This window comes from Pseudorca crassidens, chromosome 4, assembly GCF_039906515.1.
Source record: "Pseudorca crassidens isolate mPseCra1 chromosome 4, mPseCra1.hap1, whole genome shotgun sequence".
Classification (NCBI taxonomy): domain Eukaryota; kingdom Metazoa; phylum Chordata; class Mammalia; order Artiodactyla; family Delphinidae; genus Pseudorca; species Pseudorca crassidens.
The window spans coordinates 66,402,187-66,424,055 of record NC_090299.1 but is presented as its reverse complement, the minus strand read 5'-3'; the positions used below and the strand labels follow the sequence as shown (position 1 = coordinate 66,424,055).

General features: G+C 39.4%; 1 protein-coding gene across 5 annotated transcripts in view; it reads left to right on the top strand.

The window, feature by feature from the left end:
- ATP8A1 (ATPase phospholipid transporting 8A1) overlaps nucleotides 1-21,869 on the top strand; it is a 235,562-nt gene that overhangs the window by 37,365 nt on the left and 176,328 nt on the right. For 4 of the 5 annotated variants that reach the window (XM_067735836.1, XM_067735834.1, XM_067735838.1 and 1 more), the window contains exons 3-5: nucleotides 925-1,024; nucleotides 2,017-2,115; nucleotides 8,421-8,466. In XM_067735836.1, the coding sequence (XP_067591937.1) occupies nucleotides 925-1,024; nucleotides 2,017-2,115; nucleotides 8,421-8,466 (245 nt within the window). Of the gene's footprint in view, nucleotides 1-924; nucleotides 1,025-2,016; nucleotides 2,116-8,420; nucleotides 8,467-21,869 lie in introns of those variants that run through there. The other variant, XM_067735840.1, reaches the window with a different exon arrangement.

The following is a 21,869-nucleotide window of genomic DNA, read 5'->3' as shown; positions in this document are numbered from 1 at the left end:
TTTAAAAGAAGTCTTTGCAGTTCTTCACTTAGAACTCCTTTTTGTTAAATAGTCTTTAAATATTGGCTTTCGATACTTGCAAAATTTCATATGGTGTCGAGGAATGGAAGGTGTGAGAATTACTTCACTGTTCTATTTTCATTCCAACAATAATGTAAAACTATTGCTGTTATAAGCACTATTCACTAAGTGGCCTCCGGAACCAAGTGAACACCAGCCCCCTTCCCGCCACACGTCAGCCCAGTAGTTTTCTGGTGACAAAACTCCTAGATTTGTGAAATGACCGTTTAAAATTAATATTTACACCTTCAAATTATACAGTAACTTTTCTGAGCTTAAGGAGTGTGGCATGTGTCCCTTTAATCTCCTTTCTATTTAATTAACAAGAGGAAGGTTGGATATTTCTGAGACCTAAATGGTGATATCTTCCTGATTGTGGACATATCTGATGTTTGGTGTGGAGTCCTAGCCAAGTTTCTAGAGGAGCCATGAAGAAAATTCAGACAGAACCCCCCAAAACTCCCCATTTCTCTGACGTTATCCAGGGAAGTCCCTCTATTTGATGTTTCTGGTCTTGCTCAAATTGCTGATTTTTCTTTTTGCAAGATTTTATTTTCTATTAACATATTATACACTATCTTAACTAAAGGTGCTCTTCTTTGTAAGCCGTTGCTAGTAATGATAACAGGATGATCGGCCAAAGATAACAAAAGATATTGTGCAGAAAATTAAACTCTTACTATTTAGACAGTTCCTTTCACTCCTTTTCTTTGAGGTTAATGACCATTTGCAGTATTCACCCAATTTAAAACAGAGGACATTTGTTCATTTAATTTTTTATATGGTGATAATAGAATTTTGTAAACATGGGTGCTAATTGTGGAGTAATTGACTTTTACGCTGCTTTTCATTTTTGTTTTCTAGCACTGCAAAATATAACGTAATCACATTCCTTCCAAGATTTCTCTACTCTCAGTTCAGAAGAGCCGCTAATTCATTTTTTCTCTTTATTGCACTGCTTCAGGTAAAGTCATGTTGTAAAACCTTAGCTCAAAATCATGTGTTCAGATATTAATAAATGTTTTTCTTAAGCCCATGACCAATCTTCTGAAGCTTATCTAAGCACAGAGATAAGCTGGTTTGGTGGGCATTTCCAGCTCCTGCTGCAAGCCGAGTTAGAATACTGCTGCTACCTTATCAAGCCTTTTGATTCATTTTTTTTTGATTCATTTTTATCAACTTCTTTTAAACATTCTGTAAATTTAATGTGGCGGGGACTATTCATTTTGGGTGGTAAAGGGGGATGGGACTTTTTCTTAAACTAGTAAGTGATTTTAGTAACAGTAACCTTGTCAATTCTGAACCTTAGAATGTAAGTTACCATTTAAAAATTCTTTCATTTTGTATTTGGGTTATATGTAATTAGGAAAAAAGTTTCATTTTATTAAAAAGTAGTCTATGTTCATGCAAAAAGAATAAGAAAACACAACAAAGAAAAAATTTTATAACTCTTACTATTCTACCACCACCAAGAGGAAATTACTGTCTTAAAATTTGGGTGTTTATCCTTCTGGTCTTTTTTTTTTTTTTTTCATCCCAAGCATTGTTAATTGACTTACTTTACAAAAAGGGGATCTTAGAGTATATATGTCTTATCATCTGCTTTATCCATATAATAATGTGTGGGTATTTTCCCGTGTGATTCATTGTGTTTCTAAAATAACGTCCTTAATGGTTGGGTGAAATTTTAGTGTATGGACATGCTGTAATTTAGTTAACCAATCCCCCTTTGTAGGTGTTAGTCCTACACACAACTGCTTGCTGTGAAGCTAATTAACCCTCTCTCCCAGCTACATACTAGGTACAAGCAAATTACCTCATGTAGTGTTTAGTCTACCAAGATGGTAAAATCAATGAAGCATATTTTAAGAAGCTCCAAGGCTTTGTTGTTTTTAAATCTATTATAAACCTTCTAGTTCTTACTGAATTTCTCATCCTTTTTTTCTCTTCCGATAGCAAATACCTGATGTATCACCAACAGGTCGCTACACAACACTGGTTCCTCTCTTATTTATTTTAGCTGTGGCAGCTGTCAAAGAGATAATAGAAGATATTGTAAGTATTTGTTTTTTCATAAATAAATGTAACTCTGTTATTTTTATATACATATTTTAAAAAATTAGTTTCTTCCTAAGTTGTTTAATTCTGGACACAGACTGTTTAAAATCCCCATTCAACTTAAAAGTATTTAAAATATGCTCCCAATGGCGTGTTAGTTTCTGCTTTATAACAAAGTGAATCAGTTATACATATACATATGTTCGCATATCTCTTCCCTCCCACCCTCCCTATCCCACCCCTCTAGGTGGTCACAAACCACCTAGCTGATTTCCCTGTGCTATGTGGCTGCTTCCCACTAGCTATCTATTCTACGTTTGGTAGTGTATATATGTCCATGCCACTCTCTCACTTTGTCACAGCTTACCCTTCCCCCCCCCGTATCCTCAAGTCCCTTCTCTAGTAGGTCTGTGTCTTTATTCCCGTCTTACCCCTAGGTTCTTCATGACCTTTTTTTTTTCCTTAGATTCCATATATATGTGTTAGAACACGCCACTGTAAAGCAATTATACTCCAATAAAGATGTTAAATAAAAAAAAAATAGATATATATGTATAACTGAATCACTTTGCTGTACACTTGAGACTAACACATTGTAAACTAACTATACTTCAATAAAAATTTAAACATAAAATATGCTCCCGGGCTTCCCTGGTGGCGCAGTGGTTGAGAAACCACAACTTTAGTTGAGGAAGCTAATATTTTTTTTTCTGTGCCCTTTAAATACATTGCCTGTCTGAAATGATCATCTGTCAAGCCTTAGGCAAGTCAGATGGTAAGACAAGGAAAGGCTGAGACATTCTTTAGAAAGCTCCAATTAAAATTGTACAAACATTGATATTATTTTTGTAAAGAATCAAATTGGGATCTCATGAAGAACACATGAGCTGTAACATCACTAGGCATATTAGAAATGGGTCAACTGACCATTTAGATCATCAGCCTCAAAAACATCCAGGTGTCTAGGGGTACAAACAGAGGGTGTGTGTGTGTGTGTGTGTGTGTGTGTGTGTGTGTGTGTGTGTGTGTGTGTGTGTGTGTGTGTGTGTGTGGTGTGTGTGTGTGTGTGTGTGTGTGTGTTGTGTGTGTGTGTGTAAAACATCATAGTCCTCTAGCTGGAAATGGCATACTTGCCGGGGACCGCTAGCTGAAAATTTAAGGGACTCTCTTCTCACCTGTATCACTCCACACAGAGTTACCATCCTTTAAATTGTACTTGCACTTGGCAGTCCTTAAGGACTGGTCTTTACTACAGTTTTGTCTCTTTCTTTGCCTTATGTATATTCCCCTTTCTTTCTTTGTTTAACCTAATTTTCATTGAACATCTCTTATTTGCTAGACATTGTGCTGTCATTTTTGCAAATTTTTAAAAATTTAATTCATTCAGTGACTTTGCAAGTTAGATTTTTAGCCTCATTTTAAAGGTAAGAAAGCTGAGGCTTAGAGAGGTTGTGTAACTTGTGCAAGAAATCAGTGGAATCAGAATTCCATCCCATCCAGTGTTCTTCCTCTGTATTATTGTAGCGAGTCACCAATGATAATATTAATAACATTTATAGAGCTTCTGGGTTCCATGTACTTGCTCTATGTCCTTTTAATTTATTAAATCTTATAACAACTTTAAAGATTATTGATATTATCCCCATTTTAAAGATGAGGGAGAGGAGGCATAGAGGGGTAAGTTAACTTGCCCAAGGTCACAGAGCTAATAACTGGGACTGTCAGAATTCAAATAAGGCTGTTTGGTTCCAGAGCCCCTGCCTTATAATCACTGCTCTAAACTGCCTTTCTTTTTTTTTCCCTTTTCCCTAGCAAAACTATAAACTCTCTAGCTATGGTTTCTAGTATCTCTCTCTATGAAAATACATGGTAAATAAAATAGTATCCAAGAAGTTTGCTTGTTTTTAACAGAACTCTTATTGGCATATGTAATAACTGGATACTATTGGAAAGCAGCTAATCAGGCAGTTCCTGAAGGATGTAATAATAGTATTGTGGGTAATAAGATATCATGTGAAGTAGTTTTCCAATAAAGAAAAACACTGTTAAGAAGTTGACTAAAAATGTTCTGTAAGAATGGTTTAATAAGAAGTTTATGTCAATGTGTAAGGTGATAGAAAGTTTGAAATGTTACTCCCTAGAAAAGGAAAAACAATCAGATAATCGTTTAGATAGTTGGACAGAGAGTATCTTTATCAGTAATTATAATTAGTACATATAACTTTTCATTCATTCAACAAAGATATGTGAAGCAGTACTTAGGTACCCAGCATTCATTAGGGTATGTTTTAGGATGTGTTAAACTTTTGCTGCAGTAATCAAGTCCCAAATGTCAGGGGCTTAAACATAAGTTGATTTTTCACGTACTCAGAGACACTGCAGGTTTTTGTCCAGGAGGAAGGGAGGGCAGGAGGCACCATTGTTCATGTAGTCATTCAGGGATACAGCTGAATCAGGGCTCTGCTGTGTGGGATGTCAGTGGTCACCAGAACAGAGGAAGGGAGAGAATGGAGGTACATAGAAATGGTGCATATCACATCTGCTTACAGCACAATATTAGAACTAGTGACATGACAAAAGGGAGCTATAATCTCAGTGTCCATAGCAGTAGAGGAGAATTAGATATTGGTGAATCTACCACTCTTACATCAGTGAATGAAACAAAGCTTACATTCGAGTAAGCTTTCCTTTATGTTCTGTTAAACAACCTTTTTAAAAAAATTTTTACAATAAACAGTAAGAATTACCTAAGACTCAACTACCGAGTTTACATTTTAACTCTCAATGCTTTGGACACCTTAACATAATATGATTTCCTATTTTTGTGTGTAAGTAACAAATTACATATACACTTACTTGAAAATATAGAATCATTGGAGAACTCTTAGTTTTAAAAAAAGCTGCATAATGTCAAATGTTAATTCTTATGGTAAGAGTCAAGGTTGTTTGTTAAATTGATAATATTCATCTTTAAAAACATGCCTTCTTTGCTATACACTTGTTCAGTTAAACACTGATAAACTTTATTCATTATAAAACAAATACTTATTTAAAGTCTACAGTGTTCAGAGACCAAATCCTGGGAATACGCCAGTGAGTGAAAGTAGTTATGATCTAGCTTGCAGTCTAGTACAGGGGACAGACGTTACTCGGGTAACCACACCAGCTATTATGAGAATTAAATGATGCACTAAAGTCCTTAGAGTGGTGCTTAGTATATAATTAGTGCTGAATAAATGTTAACTGTGTGGTCATCATTCAAAGATCTTTTTTGACTAAAATATAGAAAATGGATTGCAAGGAAAGAAGAGAGGATTTTGGTAATAGTTGGTATGAAAACATAAAGATGTCTTAAACTAAGTGGTATTGTAAAGATAAAGAAATATGGAAAAATGAATTCGATATATATTTAGGAGTAAAATTGACAAGACTTATCACCATCTGAAATGCTGTATATCCTACTCATTTTATTAATGTTCTATCTCTAACAACTAGAATGTAAGTTCCATGAGAGGAAGAGTTTTTGTCTCTTGTTCATTGCTGTATCAGCAGTAGTAACAGGGCCTGACACAGTATTTTGTTAACATTTATTGAATGAAGAAATACACTGGGTGGGAGTGAAAGGGAAAGAAGGTACTTACGACTCTCAAGTTGCTGGTTTGTGCAAGTGGATGGTATATGGTTCCATTCTGAGACAAGTACTTAGTCTTGGGGGTTAAAGTCAGAGATTGCCTTTTGGACATAGTGTAAGATGCCTTTGAGACTGCCAGAGGGAGCTGTCAGGGAGGCAACTGGATATAATAGTCTGGAGCTCAGATGAGAGTCTTGGCTGGTATATATTAAGATAATAGTTATCATTGAAATTACAGTTATGAATGAACTAAGAGAGTGGAGAGTAAGAAGTGGAGAGGGCAGGGAGTAAGCCTTGAGGAAATCCATCTCAGAGAGCTAAAGAAGGGGCCATGGTGCAGGTAGAACACCTGGGTAATGAAGTCTTAAGATATGTCTAGGGAGGGAAGGGTTTCCAGAAGGAAGGGGTGGTCAGTACCACATGCTTAAGAACCATAAAGTTCATGGCACTATTTATACAGTAGAGCTTATTGGACCACTGTCAATCAACTATTGATAATATTAAATAATTCACTAGCTCTCAGTGATATTAAGTGAACTCTGATTACAGGACAGTAGAAGTGTTTGAACTCAGAGAATAGCTATATTAATTTCTTCTGAACTATTAGTTTTAGAAGAAATAGGATCTCTTTCAGATACAATGTAATGATAAGATTAGAATGTACCTATCTGGGTTGGATCCTCATGTATATTCAGAAAATTGTTTCTTGACAAGTAACCTAATTTATTCTGTGGTGGGAAGGTTGAGGAAGGAGAGACTCCTATATAAGAATTTTCTGCAGATGGAAAGAAATGTTCAGGATCTCCTTAAGTTTCACTAAGATTAAATTTCCAGTTTAAGTGGAGGGTTTCATTAATTAGCTTTTATTTGTCTCCTTCAGTTGGAAGTCCAACCATTGTCTGTCATAGATGTGCGTTGTTTTGGAAATATTTGCACTGCCTTCAGATATCTAAATTTGCCTTGGACCAAGTTTATTTTGGACCAAAATTTATTTTGGGTTACTTCCTAATTTTCTTAAGATCTTTATTCACAACAAAGAAAGAGTAAGTATTTTAGAGTTTTATCCATCATAAAATATTCTCCACTGATGCTACAAATTTAACAGAACTTTAAAAATTTATTTAAGAACATTTGCTGGCAAATCGTGTGCTTACTTTTGGAAGCAATAATTTGACTATTAAAAGTCTGCATTGTTACATTTTTATTAGTGAGTGTTTTATTGAGAAAGAATTGTGGTGTGTTCCTGCCTATGGGCGTGGCAGGAATCATTTTCAACAAGCCTTCCACAGAGGCTTTCTGAATGCCTTATTTGCATTTTGTGCAGTTCAGTGACTGATTGTTTGGATGAACTGAGCTCCCAGTGCCAGCTATTATGCCACTGCTCGTCAGTGCTGCTGTGTCTTGGAGTGCTCATCTACAAGCCCAGGCTTTTCTCTGGAAAAGTGTTTTCATTTGTGCCTGTGATTCTAAAAACCATGTTTCTTCTCAAACGGGGAACTTAGGAACTCATTTTACTACACTCATGCCAACCCACCTTGTGGTCAGGTATGCGCAGCTAAACCTGACCCTGGGCTTTATATGATAGAATCTTTGAGCTCAGAGTCAGTTGCACTCAACACGTTTCTTCAGCGTCAGCAGAGGCTGATGTGTTATGCTCGATGCTGTAAGATTAGACAGAAGCTGTGGAAAACCTCTAGTTGAACCGTAGAGAAGATAGCCTCCCCTGGCCACTCAAATTCTCACCTTTCCTCTGACGTTCCCTTTCTCTTTCTTACTGCTATAAAATCTTGGCTTCTGTAGCTTTTCAAACTCACCCACCTAGACTTAGACTAACTCATTTGTTTACCGTTTAATTTTGCTTTGGGAGGAGGGAAAATGAGACTCAGTGACTTGTGGTAGTGGGAGAGGGGGCTGTAGGGGAACAGTGGGGAGAAGCAGCTTTGTGCAAACGGTAGACATATTTGGTTCCCGTCATTGACAGACATCGGCGCGTCATTAAATTATAGAGGATGTACTCAGCTAATTAGATAATGAATTTCATAAGAAACTGAAAATATTTCAGTACCATTATTTAAATGGTAGTTATTATAGGTAATACTCATGGGCGATCTTCTTTTTTAAGTAAGTTATTTAAACAAAAGTCTAAATCAGCCTTTCAGCTCCATCTTTTCTAGTACATTAAAATTTTAATCGTACCTGTATAATAATGTAAGATCCCTCTGAGGACCACGCCCCTGTACTCCCAGAACAGGAGTAGCATATAAAGATGCTATGGATTGCACTTTCAATTTTAAAATTCCTGCATACCCTGATTATTCCCATTACCACACCCTGGGCGTACTTATAAAATTGATATGGGTAGGGGCTTCCCTGGTGGCACAGTGGTTGAGGGTCCGCCTGCCGATGCAGGGGACGCGGGTTCGTGCCCTGGTCCAGGAGGGTCCCACATGCCGCAGAGCGGCCCGTCTGGAGCCTGTGCTCTGCGACGGGAGAGGCCACAGTGGTGAGAGGCCTGCATGCCACACACACAAAAATAATTGATATGGGTGTGAAAGGACAGAAGCTTTGAGAAACATAAGTTTTAAAAATCTCTCTTTTGTAATAGGTGCTATCTTGTTTTGTTAATCTCATCCACTTTTTCACAGTTTTTGTTTTTGCTTTTAAATTTTAGAAACGACATAAAGCTGATAATGCAGTGAACAAGAAACAGACCCAAGGTAAGAATTATACATTTTGTTTCTCGTATCTGTCAAATACACTCATAGTAATATATACAAATCACTTCAATTAAATATAATTCAACTGAGAACACTGTGTATCTCTTAAGTTTTTGTTCCAGGATAGATTCTTCCTTTGTAGCATTTATTAACATGACACTTAAATTCACATTAGAGCGATTTACAGGGGTAATATTGATAGTTTTGAAAAGTAACATTTTTAATACATTTTAAGTGCCTCATAGCAATGTACTCACAAGTACTGTCCATAAAATCTGCAGTTGTTTTGACAGTGTTAAGTGCTACAAAATGTCTTTGGGTGTGTGTGTATATGATCTATAGATGTACTCTAGGTATGCTTTATAGAAAATAATCAGATGTGATGTTCCTTGAGTAAAAGGCATATTGGAAGCACTTTGAATTATCCTGTACTTGCAGAAGCTATATACTCCATAAATAAATAAAACAGTTAAAACCAGGCCAGCTTCTGGAAAGCACATGGCATGTTGATGTGGCTCTTTTGTTGTGGGTCTCATTTTGATGGAGTTGAAACCCAAATGACCTTCAACACAAGCAATTAGACTGTTGTGCTCTCAATTTTAAAAAAAAGTACCCAGGAACACGTGAAACAGACATCTTACCCCATCCGTGAGCTTTCCCACTCTGAGAATCTCATCTCTCTGAAGTTCCCTGATGTGACGAGGCTCAGCCATGTCTGCCAAAATTAGCTGGTAATTAAAAACAGTATTTTTTAATTAAAGGCTCTGACTTTTATGGGACTCTGTCAGAATGCCCTAGGGCTTCTCTTCTTACCACCTTCTACCAAAGGGATTATCTGCTGATCTTTGATACATTTGAAAAAGTTACATTTATTAAAGTATCACCTAATAAATTAAATATTTACTGAGATTATACTTATTACGGGACATATGAAAAAGTATAAGATGGGAACTCTCTAAAGGTGAAAAATGATCTTGTGTGGAAAATGAAGGATTTGGATTACGTGATCTCAGTGTCTCTAGATTTTTGTGGCAAATGCTCGTTCCTGTGTCAAATGCTTTACGGATTCAAAAGCAGGAGAGAGAATTGTGGCGTAACTTGAGCTAGATCTTGAATTTCGGGAAAAGTTCGGATGAGCAGAGGCACCTGGGCAAGACATTGCCTGTGTGCCAAGTGAGGAAGGGTGAAGAGAGCTTTTCCTGAGCAGAGATGAAGACGGCTGTTGGATTGCTTTGTGGAACCACTAGAGTGCCAGATGGGGAAAGGAGATTCCTGGCAAAGGGAAGCAAAGACATGATCAGAACGGTAGGCCGGGGTCAAATTTTACAGGGCCTTGAATGCCAAGCCAGGAGATTCCAACTTTTCTTACGTATGCTGAGTAGCTGTTGAAGGTTTACAAGCCAAAAAGAGATAAGGTAAATATGCAGATTAAAGTCGGAGAGCAGAGTGACACGGAATAGGGGGCTCATAGAAGCTTGAGGACTAAGCTACTCTAGGGGTTTAGGTAGGAAGGGACAGCCATAGGTATTGAAAGGGGGGGGGAAAAAAAAGCAAAAATGTTTCAGGTACTGGCATTTTTGGCAAGTGGTGCAGTTTTTGCATTTGTTGCCATGTTGCTCAGAATGTTCAGTAAGAGCTTTTGAACCAAAAATATGTAACTGTTTTTTCCAGTACATAATGTGTCTTCTGGCAGAGGGCTCCTATCCTCAGGGACTAGCAGTTACTTATTTTCAAGCCTTGGCACAAGAAGTCAACATTGTACAGTTGAAGAGTAGCCGTCATAGCCGTGTTGATTTAAGCTACCACACCCTGTATGGGTGGGTTCTCTGATTTTCCAGGTACTTGCCGACTTCCAAAAATACTCCCTTTTTGCCCACTATTCAGAGAAAAGGTTCTTTCTTGGTTATCATTCTTGGTTCACCAATTCATTCTGGATTAACAGGATTAGCTCTGTGGTTAAAAAGTGAGAGGAAAGTCTTCTATAGTATAGAAAACTCATGTCAAAAATAAAATATTAAGGCTTACATATAAAAATCATTTTAAGTCAGAATAGTTGGAAAGCCCATGTTCAAGAAATTATGGTCTTTAGTTTGCTACTTGATTGTTTTCTAAGAGAATCGAATCGTTCTTTTTTTTTTTCTTTGCCTAGTTTGAGTATCTGGTCATCTTTTTGATTTTCCAGTTGATAGGTGATAACAAATGTTTGAGTAGGATACTATTTGCTGTCAGATAACTCAAATTACTGATACTTTAAATGAAAGCCATCTGTCCATAGGCCAGACTGAAATTGAATTTGCTTTCCTGAGTTGAGGGAGGAAGTGGTGTAGGAGTGGGAAGGGGGTTGTTATTTTTGACAGGCAATTAATCATGACAGATATTTTTAGTATTTTACTTAAATTTCATTTTCTAAATGTTTATCAAGACCATGTAATATATGAGGATGTCTTTCCCTCAGATTCAAATATTAATCCTTCTATATTCTTAGAAAAATGAATATTTTCTCTCCTTATTTTGCATTGAGGCACTAAAGAGTGACTTTCTTCTCTGTCATTCCCTAGTGACTTCAGAAATACAAATTCATGATTTCACTTACAACATTTTCAGTGGACTGGTACCTGTCTGATGCCTCATTTTCACCAATTAATGAACTTGATCAGGGGTTAAATTCTGCATTCTGCAGAGGGCAAGTCTTCCTCATCTTTGTGTCCTCACAGCTCTAGCCCAGGGGACCGTCCTCAGCAGGTGCTCTATGTGAGTGAAGGAACCACTCTCTGTATAGATACTTCAGTACAGATAGGAAGCAGGAAGAGACTAGAAATGAAAGGAGCCTCCTTGAAAATTCATTATCTAGGGTGTGAGCAAGATGAAAAGCAGTATTTCCAAAACACTGTGTCCCAGACTGTTTCACAGGCGCTGATAAGATAAAAAAAAAAAAAAAAAAAAAAACTAACATGGTAGAAGTTCTTGCCTCCTCTTTACTGTCTCTGTTGAAGTCATCATATCATCATTTTACTCTGCTCTGCATCCTGTGAACACAGCACTGTGTCCACTTATCACTTCCACTGCCCAAAAGCCCAGAGCACTGCCGTATTCAGGACCCCCAGGTTTTCCTGGCATCGAAATTTACCTTATTTTCTCTGATTTCTTCCTCAATATTTGAGCTCACAATATCTGACATACCCTCCCTCCACGTGTCTACATACACACAGGAGGCAGTCTCTCACTCTGTGTCCTAAATTGGGTTTTCTTGGCCAAACTTAGTTCTGCAGAAATTTGTTAATTATGCATTTGTAATTATCATTATAATATGTATATTGAAGCCAGTCCCCATAAGAATTTGTTGTGATTGAGCTAGTTCTCTTTTTAAATTGTCAACTTATGCTTTTACTTTTTGTGGAAAACTGCTATGGCTAGTATTTCAAGTGGAATGATAGTTTCAGATAAAGTCACAATATGGAGGCCTGGGGAAGGATGGGGTTCAGGTGCAGACTAAGAAAGATATTTCGGATCTAAAAAATTAAAATTAAAGATGCCTCTTAATGAAGTAGATTTGCTGTTTTAAAATCCCAGGTTTGGATATATTCCCTGAAGGATGGTGTCCATACATTCTGCAGGTGAGAATGTCTGGGAGACACCTGTGACATCTGGCAGCCCATCAGTCACCTGACATTAGATTGTTTCATACCTTGTTTTGTTCGTAGGTATTAGATTAGAATAAGTCTTTAATAAAGCAGTAGAATAAGTCTTTAATAAAGCAGTTTTGCTCTGTTTTAATTTAATTTAGAAAAAGATAACATGAACTTCTTTTTAACTAGGCACATAGCTGAAAATAATAGATCTCATCTCCACCTGATTCGTCTTTTCCCAGAGCTACATCAGCCATTTCAGAAGTGGAGTTGAGTTGGTGGCCACTGATAACCCCTAACAAGGCTACTTCCCTGCAGGGCACATAGTTGCTTATCTCTGACTGCAAGCCATTTCACCTTTAAAGTCCTTTATGAAAAAGATGTTGAGTTGGTGTGGGTTGAATTTGTTTTAGGTTGTTAAGCCTGAAATGACCTACTAACAAGGCTGAATCCATCTGGTTGAGTTCATTTCATGCTAAGGGACTTAAAATAGCACCACTTTCGTGGCTTACTGAAAAAGCCAGTGTGCAGCTTTTTTGTTTCCCTGGAGGTATGTGGCACATCTGATCCATCCATAAGCCTGGACCTGTACTCTGCCACGTGTACATCAGTTACCTATAAATAGTTCTTAGAAAGTATTGTTTCCATGAGCAATTGAAAATTGAGCACATATGTGCTAAAGAATGTTTTCAGACACCTCTAAGATTGTTAATATCTTCAAATTAAAATTTTAAAATCGTACAATTTTATGAACTGAACTGGTTAGATATTTTTAGCAACAGCTCTGGATGAAGAGAAAGTATTTATTTGTGGGGAAGTACAACTGCATATGATCTTTCATTTGTCCCATAAATAAAAGCACACCAAGAAACAAAATCCACTGAGGAAATTGAGGGCCATAGATAAAGTGAAAGGAGAAAAACAGGTGTGACTCCAAGTTAGAACATTTATTGTTTCACTTCAGTAAGTCTTGCTGAACATCTGCCTTGTGTAAGACCCAATGCAGAAAATGCAGAAAATACAGAAAGAAACCAGGCTTCATGCTTGCCCTGTAGGAAATTAGAATCTGGTAGGGAAAATAAGATGCTCACAGATACTATGATACAAGATAGAAAGACTAATAAAGACCAAATGAGAGGGGTGGGGATTCAGAGATGTCACATGCGAGGATCACAAAAACGAGTGGACTTTGAGTAAGCAGAGCTGTCGGGGTGGGTGCAGGGATGATCCAGGAGGAAATGGGAAGGCGTGAGGTATATTCTGGGAAGAGCAAATACAGGTGTCCCTTGGTATCCATGGGGAATTGGTTCCAGGACCCCCACCGATACCAAAATCTGATTCCTTTATACAAAATGGCATATGAGTGGTGGATGCAGAACCCGTGGATACAGAGGGCTGAATGCAGTCCGTTTTGGCTACAGCACAGGGTACGTGGCAGAGAGCAGTGGGGACAGGGACGGGAAGGCAAGTTAGGGTCATAATTTGGAGGCTTTGAAAACCAAGGTGAAGAACTTGGAGAGAATTACTGAAGGGTGTGGCTAGGTTCCCAGTCATACTTTTTAACAAGGAATGTGACAGCTGTATGGGGAGGGGTGGGGTGAGGCACAAAGGGAGACTGACTTTTGATTAATTAGGGAAGGGGAATAGGGTGGTAGCAATGAGAAGGCAAAGGAAAATACACAGTGGACAGATCCAACTGGACTTGGCAAAGGAGGGGAAAACCCATCAAACACCAAATGCTGAATTAATAGAGGACCGAGGCTGTGACACCCACTAAATCCAGCATTTAAGAAGTCATAAAACAGATAAACAACAAGAATTTAGCGTATAGCACAGGGAATTATAGTCAGTATCTTGTAATAATCTGTAATGGAATAAAATCTGCAAAAAATCTGAATCACTATGCTGTACACCTGAAACTAATGCAATATTGTAAATCACATCTTCAATTAAAAAAAAAAAGTCACAGTTCTTAACTGGAGTTCCAGTTCTAAACTGGAGAGCGGATGTGGGGCTGGAAGAACTGAAGCCTAGCTGCAAGGAAGGGTGGAATGACTGGTGAGGGGATGCAAGGAGATTTTTCTTTCAAGGAATTTCTCAGTTACATAAAGGAAAAAGCAAATGATTCATGACTCTGTGCAGCATTGGGCGGGGGGGAACATTCTGAGCGAAGGAGGTTCCTGCCCCTTGTGCACTGATCCCATCATCTCACCCATATTTTTTTAAGATAAGTCACTGGTTCTCAAACAGCTTGCTGAAACTCACCCCTAGAGTTTCTGTAGGCCTCACAGGGGACCCCAGAATTTCATTCTAAAGAAATTCTCAGTGATGCTGATGCTGCTAGTGAGGACCCTTGTTCAAAGTTTTAAAGCTGGAAGAAGTGGTATCAATTCATTGACAAATCTCTATAGAGAATACGGATGAGAGTGGAACTCAGGATGTTCCCTTTGTCTTTTGTGTCCGATCCCAAGCAGATTGTTGCTTAATTTGACCTTTATAGGCAAGTTCACGAAGGAGACTTTTGTGCAGTGTCAGTTTGTACCACAAGAGGTTTTTTGCCTTCAAGTTGTCTCTGTAAGGGTCTCCATGGTGAATGAATTGATGCTTTAATATGGGTATGCTGGTTTTCCTTCTCTGCCCGGTTCAAAACTGTAGTCTCAGCGGTTCTCTTAGCCTTCTCAATGCACTAAAGCGTCTCTGCAGTGCTTCCTGCCACTTAGGGATTGCAGCACGCTGCCTTTGCTGTGGTTTCTCTGTGTCCTGTGACAAGGGTAGTGCCCGTTATCCTTTTGGATAATTTGCCTTTTGTTAACCTATTTCAGGAAGTGGCTTGGGGCTTCCCTGGTGGCGCAGTGGTTGAGAGTCCGCCTGCCGATGCAGGGGACACGGGTTCGCGCCCTGGTCCGGGAGGATCCCACATGCCGCGGAGCGGCTGCGTCCATGAGCCGTGGCCACTGAGCCTGCGCATCCGGAGCCTGTGCTCCGCAACAGGAGAGGCTACAACAGTGAGAGGCCCGCGTACCACAAAAAAAAAGAAGTGGCTTGATTGCCCAGGAACGACACCCCACACACTCCAGTGACTCTCTGTAACGTCCTTAATGGTAGACCAGTTAGATTACCGTGGTGATGGCTTCTCTCAGAGAAGCCAGTGCGAGACCCTCAGCCAGCACCTGTACGTGTGCGACATTTGATTGAGTCCTGAAAGACCGACAGTTTCTCCAGAGCCTTTGATTAGGGAATTCCCAAGGGACTCTAACAGAATGTTTTTATTTCAACAGAAAATCCGTTACCAAAAAGCTGTTAAGTAGCATCCTGCTCAGTAAGAACAGGTGACATTTGAGGTATTTGTTTAAAATCTGAGCTCTCCCATGCATACTAATTAGCCAGTGTGGAAACTATAGCAGGTGTGTTTGGGGAACTGCTGAGAGGTGGAGGAGATTTGCATTTAAAAGGAAGAGCTGTTAAAGCATCATAAGACAAGCCATTGACATAATTCTTTCCTAGCTTGTTCTCAGTTCCCTTCACCAGGCATCACTGATCATCTCCTCCATGGCTCACCTTCTCTAAAGTTGTGAAGTAAGTGTACTTTGGGCCTAAGAAAGGTAAAAGCTCAGCAAAGGACCCAGCATCATTTCTTGTTTCCTCTAAACCTGGTTAGAGCTGGGTTAGAGGAGGTCAGTGATTAAAAATAACTAGGTTTCTATTTCAGTCACCAGCATAATACATGTGATATGGTTTATTGTAACTGTTCTATGGTTGGATGTTTAGGAACCAGTTCAGAAGTAAAGACAACAATGAATTGTGACTGACTTTTATCCAAGCCTTGATTTGTGCAGAAACCTTTTTTTTTTTTTGCGTTGGGTCTTTATTGCTGCGCGCAGGCTTTCTCTTGTTGCAGCGAGCGGGGGCTACTCTTCGTTGAGGTGCATGGGCTTGTCACTGCAGTGGCTTCTGTTGTTGCGGCGCACGGGCTCTAGGCACGTGGGCCTCAATAGTTGTGGCACATGGGCTTCAGTCGTTGTGGCTCCTGGGCTCTAGAGCACAGGCTCAGTCGTTGTGGCTCACAGGCTTAGTTGCTCTGCAGCATGTGGGATCTTCCCGGACCAGGAATCGAACCCGTGTCACCTGCAGTGGCAGACGGATTCTTAACCACTGCACCAAGAGGGAAGTCCCCAGAAACCTTTTATATGTCGTGAGCTGATTTTTAACTTCACCAGAATTCTGTATTGTTCTCTATATCCTAAGATGGGTCTAGCCTCAAGTTTGAAGAAGCTATGCACCTCTAGCTTTTATTTCTGTGTTACGGTTTTGTAGATCAAAAACAAACGAAATTGGGGGTGGAAGGTAGAAGGGATAGAAACATCCTCAGTTCTAAGAAGCCTCCAGGTGATGCTGATGCTGCAGGTCTCTGGACCACCTGTTGAGTGGCAAGGTTCTGTACTACATCCAAAAGTATGTTACTCTTAGTTAGAATTCTAATTCAGTGTAGGACATAAAGGTAATTTACACTTGGATTAATCTAGGCCACTGTAGCTTTCAGAATAATTACCAAGTACCCATCAGATTGACAAAATTCAAGCGACTGATAACAGTTTGTGCTTGTCTAAGTTTATAGTCAGTGGAACTTTATATATTGCTAGTGACAGTGTAGATTGCCATATGGAAGTAATCTGGTTGTATCTGATAAAAGTACAAACACAAATACCCTAGAGCCAGCAATGCTCCTTTGGGACTCCTCTCCTATAGAGTACAATTACATAAATATATTTCAGTGTTATTTGAGGTGGTAGAAAAAGGTAGAAGTCACAATTTCCATTGAGAAGAGGATAGTTGAATACATTATGATACAACTGTTGTGTAAATCAGAGTTGTTTCACAGCTGGACTGGAATACCTCTGTGCTGATCCCAGAGACACCTGGAACTGTGATGCTGAACCTTGGCCAAGAGAAGGACGAGGGCTTCCCTGGTGGCGCAGTGGTTGAGAGTCCGCCTGCCGATGCAGGGGACACGGGTTCGTGCCCCGGTCCGGGAAGATCCCGCATGCCGCGGAGCGGCTGGGCCCGTGAGCCATGGCCGCTGAGCCTGCACATCCGGAGCCTGTGCTCCGCAATGGGAGAGGCCACGGCAGTGAGAGGCCTGTGTACCGCAAAAAAAAAAAAAAAAAAAGAAGGACGAGATGGACTAGCTGTTGAATTAATGCTCTCTGCAGGGTTTGAAACTCCCCTGAAGCACCCAAAATTTCCTCTGCTTAGTTTAAGGATGTATATAGATTGATGGCTTACCTGGTTTAATTTGTAACATAATCTGGCTTGTCTAATTGACTGGGGGGTATAAAAGATCCCCTGGAAACATTTTCCCAGGCTTTCCTGAAATTAATATTTATCATACATATCATGGAGGTTCAAAATCCATGTCCGAGGTGAACGAGAAGGGACCCTGGAGGGCTGTGCCTAGGAGTTTCTCAGGCCCCTGATGCTTGCCTGGGCTTTCATTTTCCCTCTGTACCATATCCTCTAGCTTGATTAAAACTTTTCTTGAATACACCCTGTGGAGTCTTGTGAGTCTGTTCAGTTATCTGACCCATTTGTAATGGATACATCCATACCAGGGATTATTTCTCAAAAAATGGGTTGTCTCTGTGCTTTGTCCTGAAAGTACATGTTAAGTGGAAAACCAAGTTGCAGAGAAATAAATTTTTAAAAAGAAAGAGAACAAACATGCATATGTGCATGCTTGTCTAGAGAAAAGTATGTGAGGATGCATCAGCATTCCTTACCTTGAGAAAGTGGCATGAGAGGAGGAAAGAATCTCAGCTCTTCCTTTATATAACTCCAGTTGACTTGGCCAATAATACATTGATTCTGCAGCTTGTTAGAAAACATTGTTGGCTGAAAATGTATTTAAAAGTTTCTTAGACATAACAGTTTTTGCAGTAAGCCGTAGTTTCCAGTATGTGTCTTCAGGGATGAATGGAGGAAACCTTTGGATGGAGCGTAGGGGAGAAGAGAGTAGGAGGATGTACTGTTTGGGTGGAGGCAGGCATCCCCTAAGAGATGGTAGGAGGACAGGCTAGTTTACAGAGGGAGGGTGGTGCAGAAGGGTCAGGTAGGGGAGGGACGTAGGTAGGTTCAAATGTGCATGGAGAAACCATCCGAGCGAGGGGGATGAGCAGGTGGGGAGGATGGACAAGTGAAGCAGATTCAGATGGTTTTCCAGGTTTCAGTGAAAGTGGCCAGGCTTCCAACCTCCCTGGTGGAGCAGACTCCCTGGTATGGTCTGGTCAGCTGAGTTTGGGAAGCCTGCTGTGACACTTCCATCCTGTAAGGGGAACCCAGTAGAGTGGTTCAGGGCTATTTTCAGATGTGAACTGACCAGTCTCTTCCAAGTGGCAGCATTTCAAGGAGGGCTAGTTTGGATTACAGAGCTGGAAGGGGTGGCCCAGAGCTGACATCGGAGGACATTCATGTCCCAAACACACAGGAACATTAGTGTATCTAATGGTTGTGTAACCATTTCCAGCTGCTCACATTGGAAACATTTCAGGAACTTATGAAACTGAGAAGGCTATTTTAAGCAAATGTTTAAATAGTTCATTGGCATCATTTTATGTAGCTGGTTTTTTTTTTTGGAGTTATAATTCATAAACCATAAAACTCATTATTTTCAAGTATACAGTTCAGTGTTTTTTAGGATATTCACAGCGTTATGCACCCAACACAACTATCTGATTCTAGAATCCTTTCATCACCCCCACAAGAAACCCCAGACGTATAAGCAGTCAATCCCCATTGCCCTCTTTCATGAGCCCCTGATGACCACTAATCTACATTCTATTTCTATGGATTTGTCTGTTCTGGGCATTTTATATAAAGGAGATCATACAACATGTAGCCTTTTGTGACTGGCTTATCTTCAAGAGTCATCCATGTTGTCACATGTATCAGCATTTCATTCCTTTTTTATGACTGAGTAATATTTCTTTGTATGGCTTTACCCCTATTGTTTAACCATTCATTGGTGGATGGACATTTGGGTTGTTTCCACTTTCTGCCTATTATGAACAATGATACAGTGAACATTTGTGCACAGGTTTTTGTGTGAACATTATGTTTTCAGTTCCCTTGGAAATAGGTGTGGAATTTCTGTATCATGATAGTTCTGTGCTTAACTTTTTGAGGAAATGCCAGAGTGTTTTCCTGTATAGCTATTTTTTAAACATTGCGTATATATTGTTTTTCGCATGAGATCTATTAAGGAACAGGGTTGTATCTTTAGTAAATCTGTGTAACTACTACTATGGCTTCATATGGGCCCAAACACATAGGAACATCAGTGGATCCACTTTCCATCCAGCAAGTATTGACTGAGCATCTTTGTGTTGCTGCACAGAAACACTGGAAATACAGCGGAGAACAGAATAGAGAATATTCCTGTGGTCAAAGATTTTGGAGTCTGGGGAAGGAGAAAGCCTTACATAAATCCTCTCTCAACTAAGTATATAGTAAAACTGTCATAAGTGCTCTGAAGGAGAAGTGCAGGAAGCTGATTTAGACTTGAGGGTAGTGGTAAAGGTGTAGGTGTCAAAAAATGTCCCCTGAGAAAGTAGTGTTAAAGCTGAGATCTAGGTGAGGACGGAGGGAAAGTGTGTTGCAGTCATGGAAACATGTGCAAAGGGTTTGAGGCAGGAAAAAGCGTGTTGCTTTCAGCACGATGGGCCTGGGGAAGGGGCAGAGGGAGTGGTCAGAAGTGGTGATGGAGATTAGGCAGGTGCTGCTTCATCAGAGGGCTTCGAGGTGTTTGGACTTATTTTATGAGCCAAGGGGAGCCAGTCGAAGAGTTTTAAGCAAGGAGTCACTTAATGTTGTATATGTATGTATGTGTATAAGGATATATGAATTGATACATAGTAATCCATAATTGTATGTAAAATCATTGTACTTTGTCATTATAGCTATACTGTAGAAACTAAATTTGAAAGAGATCAAGAGTGAATGTAGGAAGCTAGTGGTGAGGCTAATTCAGACCTCCAGTTGGGAGATGACGGTTGCTTGAAGTAGGGATGCCAGTGTTGGTCATGGTGGAAGAGATAAAACAAGGTGTAATTGGATATGTTTAGAGCACAAAATCAACAGGATATTTTTAGTAGTAAAAATTATTCATGATTTCCAAAGATTTCTTTTTTTTTTTTGCAGAAGAGCTTAAAAATAGATGAACAGTGAGGCATATGAGCATAATAAAACTGCCAAAAACCGTAATACAGCATTGTTAACAAGCCAAAATTGTTTCTTAGAAAGTATTGCTACCCCCACCCCAAAGAAAAACCCTACTGGAACTAAGTGAATTTTACAAAATTACATGATGACAAGGTCAGTGTACGAAAGTTTAACGCATTTCTATATACTACCGGTGACTAATTGGAAAATGGAGTAAAAAATACAATTTATAATGTAAGAAAAAAGTCATCAAATGTCAAGAAATAAATCTAATGAAAGACCCATACATCGTAAACTCCAAAACCTATTGGAGAAAATTTATGAAGACATAAATAAATGGAAAAGTGTAGCTTGTCCATAAATTGAAACACTTGAGCCCCAAATCAAAGTCCCAGGAGGGTTTGGAGTTTTTTTAGAATTGACAGTTCAATTCTAAAATTTATATGGAAATGCAAAGAATTCAAAATAGCCCGAACAGTACTGAAAGAGAACAATGTGGGAAGACTACCTAAGTTCAAGACTTAACATAAAGTTAAAATGATCAAGGTGGTATGTATTGGTGTGAAAATGTGTAAATTGATCAGTGGAATAAATACAGAGTCCAGAAATTGATCCACCATAGTACCATGTCAGTTTAACCGGGGAAAGAAAGATTTTTTTAAACAGAATCTCAGATATGTTGATTGAAACCTTAAATACAAAAATACTATATGATTCAGTGCATATGACATGCAAAACTAACTTACGGTAAATAATTTATATCTGGGGATGAGATAATGGACTGTAAAGTGGTATGAGGAGTCTTTTTGGAGTTCTGCATCTTGTCCTGAGTGGTGAATTCACAGGTGTTTACAGTTTTTAAAAAACTCATTGAACGGAATACGTAAGGTCTATACACTTTGTTGTAAGTTATACTTCAATTAATAAAGGAAAACCTCATGAGTGTGAGCCAGGCAGGTGTCCTACATACAGGACAGGGAAGTAGGCTGCCTATAAAGCAGCAGGAAACCACAAACAGGCATGGCGATGGAGTGGTGAGCACCATCGAAAGAGGTGGCCACTGCTGTCCATGCCGCACGTCACAGTGCGGTAACTGACTGAGCTCCGCTGATAAGCCTGAAGTCTTCATTTTCATGTCAAACCTCTTGATTTTACAAATATTGGAAACTGATTTTTAAAAACCCAAGTATTGCAATGTGGGAATGTTTACTTGTATGAGGTGGAATTAGAAGAAAATAAACGGCAATGAAGAGCTCCAGATACTATTAAACAGGATTTTTTTTCTAATTTAAATTTATGCAGATTTTAGCCCCAGTCAGTCAGTTATACAGATTTGAACAGCACTTTGCCAACACTCCTTGCTGAGTACTTAATATCGCAGTCACTGGGTTAAGTGATTAAAGGGCAAAGTGCTCTCATTTGTTCTTTTTTTTTTAATTTTTGGCCGAGTTGGGTCTTCGTTGCTGCACGCGGGCTTTCTCTAGTTGCGGCGAGCGGGGGCTACTCTTCGTTGCGGTGCACGGGTTTCTCATTGCAGTGGCTTTTCTTGTTGAGGAGCATGGG